The 13,153-nt window shown below is 35.6% G+C and overlaps 1 protein-coding gene across 1 annotated transcript; it reads right to left on the bottom strand.

Annotated features, from left to right (window-relative positions):
* Nucleotides 1-1,881: 1,881 nt before the first annotated feature.
* LOC104109103 (diacylglycerol kinase 1) lies at nucleotides 1,882-11,253 on the bottom strand. Its single transcript, XM_009618304.4, has 9 exons — nucleotides 11,117-11,253; nucleotides 10,926-11,027; nucleotides 6,845-8,361; nucleotides 5,714-6,080; nucleotides 5,481-5,557; nucleotides 3,824-3,943; nucleotides 3,332-3,496; nucleotides 2,756-2,893; nucleotides 1,882-2,296 (listed from the first exon to the last, which is right to left on the bottom strand). Exons 3-9 carry the CDS (start codon nucleotides 8,036-8,038, stop codon nucleotides 2,147-2,149), a joined length of 2,211 nt encoding a protein of 736 aa, XP_009616599.1. The 5' UTR covers nucleotides 8,039-8,361; nucleotides 10,926-11,027; nucleotides 11,117-11,253; the 3' UTR covers nucleotides 1,882-2,146.
* Between the last annotated feature and the right edge of the window lie 1,900 nt (nucleotides 11,254-13,153).

Genomic DNA, 13,153 nt, shown 5'->3' with positions numbered 1-13,153 from the left:
ATCTGAGATCTACAAATTACTTCCAGTTCTGGCCATTATCATAGATCTCTTTCTCTAGTTCTATCTTGAGATGTTGTGTTGATGTCTTCTTTGGTTCTATCTTGGAATTGTGTTTGCAGTGTCTCAATTTTTATGCATATTTTTTGAAAATTATTAATTAAATAATTGTATTATATAGCTGGTAAAATTCTGCTATGAAAAAAAATAATTATATCACTACTGCACAGAATACAGATGCACTTCTAACTTCTTATTAGTTTCCACTTATTTTTCATTTGGTTATTACAAAGGCATCTAAATTACTTAGTCCAAATGTCATCTAAGGCAACATAGTCTGAATCTGCTGCAAGTACATAGTCTGAATATGTTGGAACGTAACTTCTAAGGCATCTAAGTGGAAACTAAGTAACTTAAATGACATTTTCGTTGCAGAAGGTATCTAAGTTACGTTGCAGAACTGCTGAAAGATTTTCTAAGCTCTGGTGACTGGCGACTTCTCAGTAGTACTTTATATATATAGGGGGTAAAAGTATAAATATAAAAATTCTTAACGGGTTAATGATTTACCCGATAAGAAAATTGAGTAATCCGCCCCCAAACTGTTAAGTTGTTAATTATAAAATCTCAATCCGTTCACCATCCATTACCCCGATAATCTGATACCAATAAGCCAATAAGTTATCGGTTCGGTTAACGGTTTCGGTTCGATTTTGAACAACGCTATAAAAAAGGTTAATATTTCTTTTAATGTTTAGAATTTTTAGCTAACTAGAAATATAAAATTTATTTTAATTATGCGTGCAATACACGTGCTGGAACCTTCTTGTGATCATGCGCCAAAATAGCTGAAAATGGTCTAATAATAAGAGTTGTAAATTTTTAAGGGGTACTAGGACCCTGCAAAGTTCCAATGTGAGATTGAAAAAAAGCTCATAGTTCAATGGGTTCCTATGTATTATCCCTATTAAGTATGATATTGTTAGTATTTTATTTTTTTATTTTTTTTTTGAAATCGTACCTAACCCAATTAATTATTCAAATTTCAAGCTTTATTGAGATGCTTTATCTATCAAATTAGTCTTTCACCAATCACTTAATTATTTTTCTTCATTAACACTAATTTATAACATAATCAAAATGACTTTGTTTTGTTAGGTTTTTTTTTTCTTTTTCCGAGGTGGCCTTTAATATGAGTTAATGGCTAAAAGTTGTACTATGAAATTAATTCAGAAAATATATAATGATTTTAAACAAAGATACGTGTCATGTTAACATTGACTTCTTTAAAATTTTTCTTTGAGTTACCTTAACATCAAGGGGAAACAACTAATACGATACGACGAGAAGTAAAGAGAAATAAAATTCATAAATACATATGCACGTCGAAACATTTCCCTATGAGTTTAAATTATATGTAATAACAATGCAAAAAAAAATTATACTATCAATACAATTTAATATTTTATAGGATGTTACCTATTTAATATATCTTTCAGGTTACAAGATCCATTACGGTCAAAAACAATTAGTCGTCGTTATTGCAAATAACTTAACCTCACGGCATAAAATAATATTGCACAACAAAGTACTTAAAACTCTCTGCCTGTAAGCCATAACAACATGAAAACAGTTATGGACCAAAGGGAAAACAAATTAAGAAAATCAAATTATTTTGGTTCTTAAAGTGAACAAATAAGTAGGTTTTCCAAATAAAACAGGTATGGACTGGTAGATAAATCATCATACAAACTAGAATTGACAAAATCATACTAAAAGAATCTAATATGAAGGATAAGAAAAGTAAATAAAATTGTGGCATTGTGGGTTTGATTGATAGAGAACTTTAAAGGTCTTTGGAAGAAGTCAGAATAAAAATTGGTGTAGCTCGTAAACTCAAATTTGACTCACATTTAAACAAGCCGCTGCAAAAGTCACCTCATTTAGAAGTCTTTACACTGGAGTTCAATATACAAACAAGCTTCAGCTAGAAGCATTCCAATTCTTCTTGATATTTCACAAATGAAGTAGACGAACCTATGCTATGAAGCAGAAGATTGTTTTATACAAAAAATACAGTAAATAACAACTTCTGCAATAGCTGCAGCAAAGTAAAAAATCAGTGTGCCTGATCGTGTAAGAAACACAGCTAAGACAGTCTGATAGCCATTTCTTGAAGAAGTGCTCGCTTCTGTGATGTATTAATTACTTGATTGGATTCAGCATTCTCAAGCACATCTGCAATTATGGCTGCTGCATGACCTAGAGGTTCTTCTGCTGCTCTCTTCAGCATAAAAGCCTGTAAAAGACAAGAGTCAGATATGTGCGTGTGTGTGCGTGTGTGTGTGTGTGTGTGTGTGTGTGTGTGTGTGTAATAGTGTAGTAATCTGAAGAAACTTCACCACGATATCACCAAGCAAATTGGGTTCGGCGCTATATAAGCCCAACGTTATCTAAAAGGAAAAAGGGGGGGAGGGGAAGAGAATGACAATGAATCAAGAGAATACACCATACAAGCCTAAACATACATCAATTTCCATCAGAAAAGACTAGTTTCCAAGCGGCTAAAGATACAGAGAAATGAATGATAAAACTAAAACTTCCCAGTCCCACCACTTCCAAATCGTGAGAACCTTAAATCCATGATGTTCGGATAATTATTAGACAGTAATGCAGGCATGCCAGATACAATGGTCTCAGATCCATGTTTCAGCTGATGAAAATTTAAGCACACTGTTGAATTTTGAAGGAAGGAAACCTGTCCATGATGTGTTATCGTCAATGTACAGGGTTGCTGATTCCAAGGTTCTCCATCTACTTGAACAGGAAATGCAGCAAAAAGTTGAATTTTAATCACTTGTCCTTGTGCAAGCCTCCGAGCTTTGGAAAGCCCCACCTGATTGTAAGAACAATTCTCTTATCACACAAGTTTAACATTTAAAAGCAGCTGTAAGATAAAATAAACCAAAATGAAACTTTATGTCAGAAACAACTGCATTGTCTAATCAGATTCAAACAGGAGCAGTAGAACCCAATTCAAAATTACCCCTCAACAAAAACCGTCAACTGTTTCTCCTTCTCCATTTACTTACGCCAATATCTGCAACAATTCTTGCCACAGAACTACTGAACTACCAGATTTCTTTTATTAATCAAGTACTGAACTACCAGATATAATTATTGGTCAGCCCCTCCAACTAGGGATATGAACAAAAAATAACAGCTAAGTGCTTAAACGAAATCACTGAACAATATTGAAATGTCTCTCAGGAAACAAAGCTTCGAAATGATGGTTACTTTTACCACATCATCTCAGGAATTCCCCAAAATATACCTGAAGCTTCCCAAGATGCCAGGTACCAGAAATGCTAACAACCTCCAGCATCTTATCGTGCATGGATTGAGGATCAAGATTATCATAGCTTTCATCTTCATTCTGCCACAAGTCTACTCCGCCCATGTAGCTCCCAATATTAGCTACAAGAACACCTTCTGCATCCTAGAAAGAGTAAAGAGCATGATCGTTTCACCACTGATCCATTAACTAGCAATAGTATTTTAAGTAGTCTCCAGACAAGATAATCGACTAAAACATCAACCACAATTACCTCATGTGTAAAAGGTTCAAAAATATTAATAACTACGAAACTTGCAAAATGAATATGTTATACGACAAGAAGTCATATGTTAAATGACTAAAAGTAAAAGTTCAAAAGCATATGTATTTCAAAAGGATTTTGTAGCTGCCCTTCCCCGGACCCCGCGCATAGCGGGAGCTTAGTGCACCGGGCTGCCCTTTTTTTGTAGCTGCGCATTTGACAATTACCTCAGGAACCTCGATCTCAACACCATCAACCTCCACATGAACTTGCCATGGAAAATCTGCAAATGTCCTATCCATGATACTCCTGGCGCCTTCTCTGGCATAAAGAACTTTGTTCATGAACTGCAACAATGTTGCCAAATATTTTCAGCACCGACAGAAATACACATCGACAAATATATGAACTTAAATTAATCAATTACACAAAAAAACTCCTACAAGAATAAAAAATCATGACCTCAATCTCTGAATACACATAAACACAATTTATTATTACATAAATACAGAACAGACAAACAAAGACGATTAAATCTTAAATAATTATTAGCATCCACAAGAACCACCACGAGAGAGTTCACTAAGTAGCCAACTTACTGCGGGCTAACTTATTGTAAGAGCTTGTCAACTTAACCCACTTTTGGAAAGAGCAGAGGGAAACCTATCTAATGAACTCACTGAACTGGATTTATGTTAAACATGAAAAGGCATAAGAGTTCATGGCTAGCAAACACCATGTCATGGATACTCAACTCTCCAAATTTTCAAAAATTTAGATATATCGGTTGCCCCGAAGTAACGAAGTTCTGGAATCTCTAAAAGAGATGAATATCAGAAACACAAGGGCAAATCGTTATCAATAATGTCATATAAAGTTAAATGCTACTGTATATGAGACGACATGTTTTAACAGGGATGCAACATAAAGCAACTGTTAAGCAGAGTAGATCGGCAGGTGGCACCAATAAACCATGAAGAAGGCTCGAATGAACACGTTGAGAACTAATTCAGTGACAATCAGAAATGCCAAAAGGGAAGATTGATATCTGAAAAAGATTAGCAAAGAAACTGTATGCAAGACAAGATTTTGTCTTTCTTTTATTGATGAACAAAAATGCATGTTAAAACAAGAAAGTATTCAGGTCTGAGATATTAGAGTAGTCATTAGTCAAGTCTACAACATCTAGGTGAGGTTCTTATTTCCTTTAAAGATTCTGTCCTCCAGAACTTCTCCTCTCCCCCTCTGAGAAAACTGAAGAGCATATTAGTTATTACTAATGGCACCTGACTCTGTTCAGCGGCCTAGTGGAAAATGGTCTGACAACTATTCTTTTACACAAGCGCCACAAGTGTGGAACCAATATCGAAGAATAAAAAGTAACTATGAAAAGAAACGCCTTCAAGACTAAGTGCACTATAATTAGGCCAAAATACCCTCAAAAGAAACTAAAAACTCTTTGAAAGTATAGCATCAAAGCAAGAGCAAAACTTATAAGGTTTACATCGAGCAAATTTGTTTGTTTTGGCATCCCTCTACCATTTTATAATATTAAATAGTTGTATTTTAAACAGAGATGTATTTTTTTGTTAGCTTTTTGGTGCAATCTGGTAATTGAACACGATGTAGATGGAATGCTAGATACAATAGAGGGTTTGCACAACCTGTAATTACACCTGATGCACTGGCTTAGTGCATAAATTTATAATATCTTTAATTACTTATCAAAAAAATTTAATATTATATAGTTTTAGGTATTCCATCAAATACATCAATTATCAAAGCAAAACTTTGAAGCTACAGACCTAGTTGGTATCATATCAATCCCATTAACCCAATTATCATGCTTCACATCCTCTAAAAACAAAAAGATATCTGCATTACCTGATTGTAGAACTTTTCCGGGTTTTCCTCCCTCATATTATGGATTTCTAATGCAACCTTTGCATCGCAACCAACACCTGGAATATCAGTTCCCAACAATCATCAAATTCTATATCTAAGAAAGTGAGAAAGTCATAATATTTCCAAGCAAAATATTCTACATTTTTCAGGTCACAGAGAGATAATTTAGATTTTAGATATCAGTACTATCTATGAAAAGGATATCAACATACCAAGGTAGTTGTTCAAGAACTTTGGAGGTTGAAGCAGCTCTCCTTGTTGGTTCAAGATTGAAACTTTCCAACGATCAAGAATGGTTACCGCTGCTTGTTCTATATCATGCAAAAGTGTGCAAAGACCTCCTTGCCTCTCAACTGAACCCAAGCCACCTCCCCAGGAAAGAACTCTAGCCAAATCATTTCCCGTCCCAGCAGGAAGTATTGCTACTGGTGGGGGTGAAACAAAGTTTTGTTTATCTATAGCATTTAAAACCCATCCAACAGTACCATCTCCACCACAGATGAGAATCCTGAAGTGAGGGACCCTTCTGAATAGATAAAGACCTACTTCTGGTCCTTCTGTTGAGCTCAACTCAAAGACCTAATTAGCATATCCATGCAACATCAGATCAAGACACTAGCTCACAGACATCAAATTGTTGAATCTACTGAAAGGTAGACTATACTACGAGTGTTTTTAGTAAAATAACAAATCACCTTCCATGTTATTCATTATGAAGGAGCTATAGTTAAGCTGGCATAATAAGTAGAACTCAAGAAACAGCTATTCTACATTAGAACTCAGTAAAAAGGGAGAACTATAACTTCATTCTATCTAATTCTCTCCCTTCACCTTAATGGATACCTGTGTAACTCAAAATTTACAATCTTCAATAGTCAATTCAACTGAAAATGAAGATTAACAAGTCTCCTTTGACAAATGCCTTATAATTATGCCATACTAGCATGTTAAAAGATCAGGCTATATGTATAGATGGTGAACATGTAATAATTATCAGTTGAAAGGTGTTCAAACACTTACAGATATCCTAATAAAGTATTATGTTATTATTCAATAAGACAGACAAGTGACTTCTAATAGCTACGAGCTCCCCAGGCCCTTTCAAGGACAGCAGAAGTAGTTTGTCAACCAATTTGTTTTTTCGTAACCGAGGGCCTGTGGCACATGCGCCTCTCTTTTTTGGGGATATGGCAAACCCTAATTGGTCAACTAAGTCATTTATTATGGTAGTAACATCTTAACATGCAAGTAATCCATGCATAGATAGAGGAAGAACACATTTCCATGCAATTGTGCCAAAAGAAAAGCAACTAGCTAAGGGAGCTTGCTCTAAATGACCTGACCTGCACAGGATTTAATAAAATGTTCAACCGCTGCCTAAGTGAATCTCCTCGCTGAGCTCCACTTTTCTTGTTTAGAAAAACTAGCAGAGGCCTAGCATCTGGAGGCAAATCAGTCAATTCATATTTCTGTTTCATCCGTATTAACTGAGACTCATCCTTCTGATTGATTGATGAACTCCTCTTGAAGCTGGGTATAGATACCAGCTTTTTCAGAACACTTCCTTGTTGCTGATCTACAGCCTCTTTATGTATACCACCATTACAATTTTCCTCTACTTTATAAGTACCATTTACTTGATGAGTATCTGCAGTGCTTTCAGTGGTTGTGTCACCGGTATTATCACCATTGCCTGTGTCAGTAGATACCTCATTTAAATGGTTTTTATTTTTGTGTTTGTATTTCTTGCTTTGACTTCTAATACTAGCACGTACTGAAGATGCAATTTCATTGGCTCCTTGTGTGATAGAACTCAGCAGTCCACCAGAGGACGTCCTAGTAAACTCTTTAACATGAAGAGGCGATAAAATAAGCCTTCTGAAAGGGCCCAGGTCACAAATATCACCAGTTTCATGGAACATATTAGCATGGCAATCAATGTGAACCAGGCACTGACACCATAAGCAACACCATATAGGGGAACCCCCAAGAAACGAACTGCTGCACGGCTCTTCACAGTAGCTGCAGAAAGAGTCATCTGGTTGATCTGCTACCTCTGTCCACCGAACTGCCCATTGATGTACCACGTGCTTATATCCAAACATTGATCCACATTTGCAATCCTTATGAGCACTCGATGAGCAACTAAGATGAGCTGCTGCACCACAAGTGCAGCAGCAATTAAAAAAACTCTCTGATGCCACCATTGGTCCAAGAGTTTGAGATGGCGACATGGACTCTAAACAGACACAGCAATTTAAACTTTTCCCTCGAGATACGGATTCCAAAGTCCAACTATGAGAAGCTACAGGGACCTTATACCTGGCTTTCGGGTTTTTCTTTGACCTAGCTATAGCTTTCATCCAACTAATGTTTACGTTCTTTCTCCACTGGAAAGCAGTGTAAATGATAGTGAGAATCCCGACTAAACCAGCAATGAAACAACAGAGAATAAAAAACCATGATTCCGCCATCTCGGAGGGATTTTTGCTGATCCAGCTAGCAAGCGGAATATCTAATTCTCGATAGTCTTCCATTTCTTAAATTCTATATTCCCTTGAATGCACAAAACATCTCCAGAACATAACCTAAAGTAACAAAATAACAGCCAGAAAGGGCATTAACCTAACATATATAATTGCATTATGCAGCTTCCACTGAACACCTATCTGAAGCCCCACAAGCTGGCTATGAGTTCCCTGAGGTCAGTTATCTTGTTTCTCCAATAATCACATACGTTCCAGTGAAGTACTCAGGTGATGGTGGTTGTACACTCCAAATTTGCAATCCTGCTTATTTTATTCGCCATCTCAAAGGGCTTTAAACCTTTCAATAAAGGTAGCAAAGCCAAAACAATACCCTGCAGGTAAAAAGAATAAAAATTTCATCAAACAAGTTCAAAAATTACAACCTAAGTTCTTGTAACAATAGCATCTCTTTGGATTGCAACAGAAACAAAAGTAGCTTATTACTCCCTCCCTTCTAAAAAGAATGATGGATTTCAGAGTACGAGCTAAAAGCATCTAATTTTTGGTCTGAATCCGGACATCAGACATCGACTTCTCAATATTTTTTAAATGTACTTTTTACATAGTTACCCAGACTCCAATTGTGGGATTATACCGGGTGGTTGTTGTTGTTGTACTTTTTACATAGTTAGAAACTACATATAAAGTACTACAAACCACAAAATTATCATTATCAAAACTATTTAAAAGATGTTTGAAAAAGAAAAAAAAAGTCAAACAAAAATTAGTTTTATTCCCCAAATAGTAATAGTGTCACATAAAATGGGACAAAGTAAGTACTGCACATCACTCTCCCACGGAAAAGAAAAGGCAAAAAAAGAAGAAGATGGTGTTGTCATTGAAAAGTGTGAAAAGAGATTGGCAAGCTGTCAAATGCAATATCTATAATTGGGTGGCAGACGGACATTTATCAATAGTGTCCTTGATAGTATTCCAACCTATTGTATGTTACTTGACCCCATGCCAGGCTCAATACTAAAGAAGCTAAAAAGACTAAGAAGGAGATTCTTAGGGGACGGAAACAGCACAACCCAAAAGTTCTCATTGGTGAAATGGTCTAAAGTAACTCAACCAAAAGCTCAAGGGAGTTTGGGAATCAGTATCACAACAAAAGCATGCTAATGAAATGGCTTTGGAGAAATGGGCAACATGAGGCAGGTTACTGGAAGAGAATCATAGCTGCTAAATTTGGTGCCCAAAATCATTTGGTGTACCAAGGAAAGCACTTGACCACATGGGGTGGGAGTATGGAAGCACATCAGCAGCCACAACCGAGATTTTTCCAGAATATATATTTCAATGTTGGAAATGGTTTACACATTAGACTCTGGAAAGACAAATGGCTTGGCAGCACATCCTTAAAGGAGTCCTTCCCAAGGTTATATCAAATTGCATGCAATCAGGATGCATCAATTGCTCAGTACAAGGATGGAAATAGCTGGAACCCCATTTTCAGAAGAAACCTCTATGACTGGGAAATCAATGTCCTACTCACAGTCTTTACAACTTTGGCAGAATACAACTTTGACATACACCAACCTAACAGAATCTTGTGGGGAAGATTAAAAGGTGGGAAGTACACAGTCAAGGCTGGCTATGGACATTTGTGCTCTCAGAATGGTATTTTAGAGGACTGGCCATGGAAGCATGTGTGGAAGATTAGGCTACCTCTAAAGATTTCCTGCTTTTCCTGGATAGCACTTAAGGGAGCATGCCTAACACAGGATAACCTCGGTAAGAGAGGCATAATCCTAGTGAACAGATGCTATCTGTGCCACCAAAGTTCAGAGAATGTCAGCCACTTATTTCTGCATTGCCCTTTCACAGCTGATTTCTGGAACTTCTGCTCTATTTTTGGTTTATACTGGGTCATGACTCAAACAGTCAAGGAAGCATTTATTAGTTGGCATTTTTAGAGAGTGGGATAAACCATCAAAAGGATCTGGAGAATGATCCCAGCAGTAATGTTTTGGTGTGTTTGGAGTTTGGACTGAAAGAAATCGCAGATGTTTTAATGGAATGTCAACTCCAACTCACACTCTTTAGGCCAGATGCTTAGCTAGATTGCTCAGTTGGCATTTTCATTCGCATTTTCATTCGCCTGTAAACAATGTTGACAATTTTTTGGATTTTGTTAGTTCCCGGAGTCTGGCATAGATATTATTCTGGAGCTAACTTTTGTTTTGTTTTTGTTATCTTTTTAACTATGCATCTTCTGGATACCTTTATTAATGATAATTACTTACTTCATCGAAAAAAAGATGCTCTTCAATCCACTACTCTCACTATATCCAAGTGTTATACTTACTTCTCTAATCAAATCACTTCATAACAGAAAATATGGCTTCAAAAAAGTATAAATAAGTCTGTCAAGCGGAAAGATAGTAATATGTCTGTCTCAATTTATGTGGCACTCTTTCCTCTGTACCCAAAAAAATAAAAATGATACTTTTCTATATTTAGAAACAAAAATGTTTATGGCTTGTTTAGACCACAAAATTCATGTCTTACTTTCTTTCTTAAACTACATGCCCAGTCAAACACACATATGAATTGACACGGAGGAGTACTACCTAAAAAGGTAGTTCCTGATATATGAGGAAAGCAATCAAACTAACCCTCACTATCCACTTCGCTCTGTTTAGACATTGTTGAGACAATATGATTCCAATACTGATAAATAATTTGCCTTTTAAGGAAAAATTAAAGGATTCCTTAAAACCAGAGTTTTTCTAAATCAATTTATCTCTATACTGTCATATAAGCATCCAAACAAACTAAGAAGATGATATAGGAGAAAAATAAACATAGAAAATTGAGAAGCACTCCACGATCATAATCACAAAAAAAAAGGGGGAATAAATGTGATCACAAATCATAAGAGGAAAATCCGTACCAACAACATCTCAATCCAAACAGCAAAAACGTTCACAAACTGATAAGAGATCGAATCATGTCTAGTGTCTGCAAAACCCTAGCCGATGAAGAAACAAATGCGCTGGAAATGGACAGAATCAAAAGCAAAAGTGAAACAAAGGAAAGCAAAAAAGCAAAGTTTGAGCAAATAGAGAATTAAAATATATTTACCTTACTGCTTTGGGTTTGCTTTTTTAAAAATAGTAAGATTCTTTGAGATTCTAACTCATGTTATGTGTATTTGGAGATTTGGACGTATATAATACTTTAATAGTGAGAGAGCGAGGTTTTGGAGATTCTAACTCAGTACACGTGTACTGACGTGACACGTGTGAAATTGGGCCTACTATAAACCACACTGCTTCCTTCGTCAGTAGTATGGAGTTTCCTTAATTTTTGGTGAGGCAACACGCCATGGACACGATATTGGTCATTGCGACGACAGTCGGCAACGGGCCATTGCCGTTGCAACTATTTCTGCACAGCAACCCCCACCTCCCCCAAATTCAATGGGAAGTTTTTGTATTTTAATTAAAATTATTTTTGTTCTAATTTTATTTTTGCATTAAAAAATAACTGTTTTTAATTAATTATAAACATTGGTTATTAGCTTGTTTGTCCAAGGTTTGTTTGGCTAATTAATTTGAAAAGTATTTTCGAGCAATAATTATTATTTGATCAAGTTTTAAATAAGTGGTACTAAGTGTATTTTTCTCAAAAGTATTTTCGGAAATAAATTACTATTTTCTACTTCTCAAAAATTATTTATATTTTTACGCAAAAGTATTTTTTTCCTTCTAAAAACTTGGTCAAATATGTTAACTTAGAAAAATATTACTTTTAGTTCAAAAGAAGTTTGACCAAACAAGCTATAAATATTAATAAACAACCCAAAAATTGTTCATCCAATCCAAGTTTACAGTAATGTCAACTAAACATTTGGCTAAATTGAGTGTGTTCAAGTAACATAACTGGTTGACACAATTCGCCACTTTTATGATTTTTATTAGAAGGTGATCATTTTATCTTTCAAATTAGATCAAAGTTCGAAGGTTGACACATAGTTTAAAGTTCAAAACAAAAAATAAATTAACTCGTCCAATTTTGAAAGGTACAAGGCCATAAAAGTAGCCACTTGATGTAAAATAATGCCTTTAAGTCGAATCAACGAATGAATTATGATCGAACCCGATCAAAATTTGTTTCGGTTCAGATTGATAAACGAACAGATAGTCAGAATCTCTCTCTCTCTCTCTCTCTCTCTCTCTCTATATATATATATATATATATATATATATACATAAAAGAGAGAATATGCAAGATGATTTGACACATCTCTTTCACTAAAGGTCCTATTTATTTCTTTTCTCCTTTTTTTGAGATTTTTTCTTTATTTTAATACAAAAAAACTCATTTACTACCCACGGAAGTGAACTAAAGGAAAACAAATAAGGCTTATAGTGAGGTTTCAGTTATGGAATATATAAAAATGTAATTACTGCTCAATTATAAGAGAATTTCAGTTATGCAATATAAAAAAGAATAATTAACTTGTAATTGAAAATCACGTTGTTTATATAGGTTGTCATTTTGCCCCGATTCAGATCAAACAAAATCAGTTGGTTTAAGATTATTCCAATGTTTGAAGTGTTTGTGCTGATAATAATGGAGAGCGAATGACGATGTATACTTCAAGGGCAAAGCTTTTCAAGGAGTACGAATGTACGACAAAGAGGTACATAGAGAGAAATCTGATGATCCTGATATTCTAACTGTATACGGTCAAAACCAAATTTGCCCTTCGTATGACTAATCGAGATTGGAACATGGTGGTCCGAGGTTCATCATTATAAAATAGATTCATGATGCGAAGTTAGGATGTCGAGCTCGAGCCCCAGAGACCGATCAAGATCGATATCGGCCAAGACTGAGCTCTAGACCCAGAGACCGATCATGATCGAGATCGGACAAATAAACGCCGGACAAGATCGAGATCAAGCCGTAAAACAAAAAAGGCATTATAGCTGTAATTGGGGGAGAATCTCGGCGAAAATCACGGCGCAAATCAAGGAGAAATTAATTAATCAATCTATCATGGGACCCCCACTATGTATTTTTAATTATATCCAAAATAGAATTTCTCCACTATATTAAGGGATGTTATCATTTGTAGAAGAGGGGCAGATATACTGAGAATTATAGAATATC

The sequence above is a fragment of the Nicotiana tomentosiformis genome, chromosome 12 (genome assembly GCF_000390325.3).
Source record: "Nicotiana tomentosiformis chromosome 12, ASM39032v3, whole genome shotgun sequence".
NCBI lineage: Eukaryota > Viridiplantae > Streptophyta > Magnoliopsida > Solanales > Solanaceae > Nicotiana > Nicotiana tomentosiformis.
The sequence above is the reverse complement of the archived record's forward strand: the minus strand, read 5'-3'. Positions and strand labels throughout refer to the sequence as shown.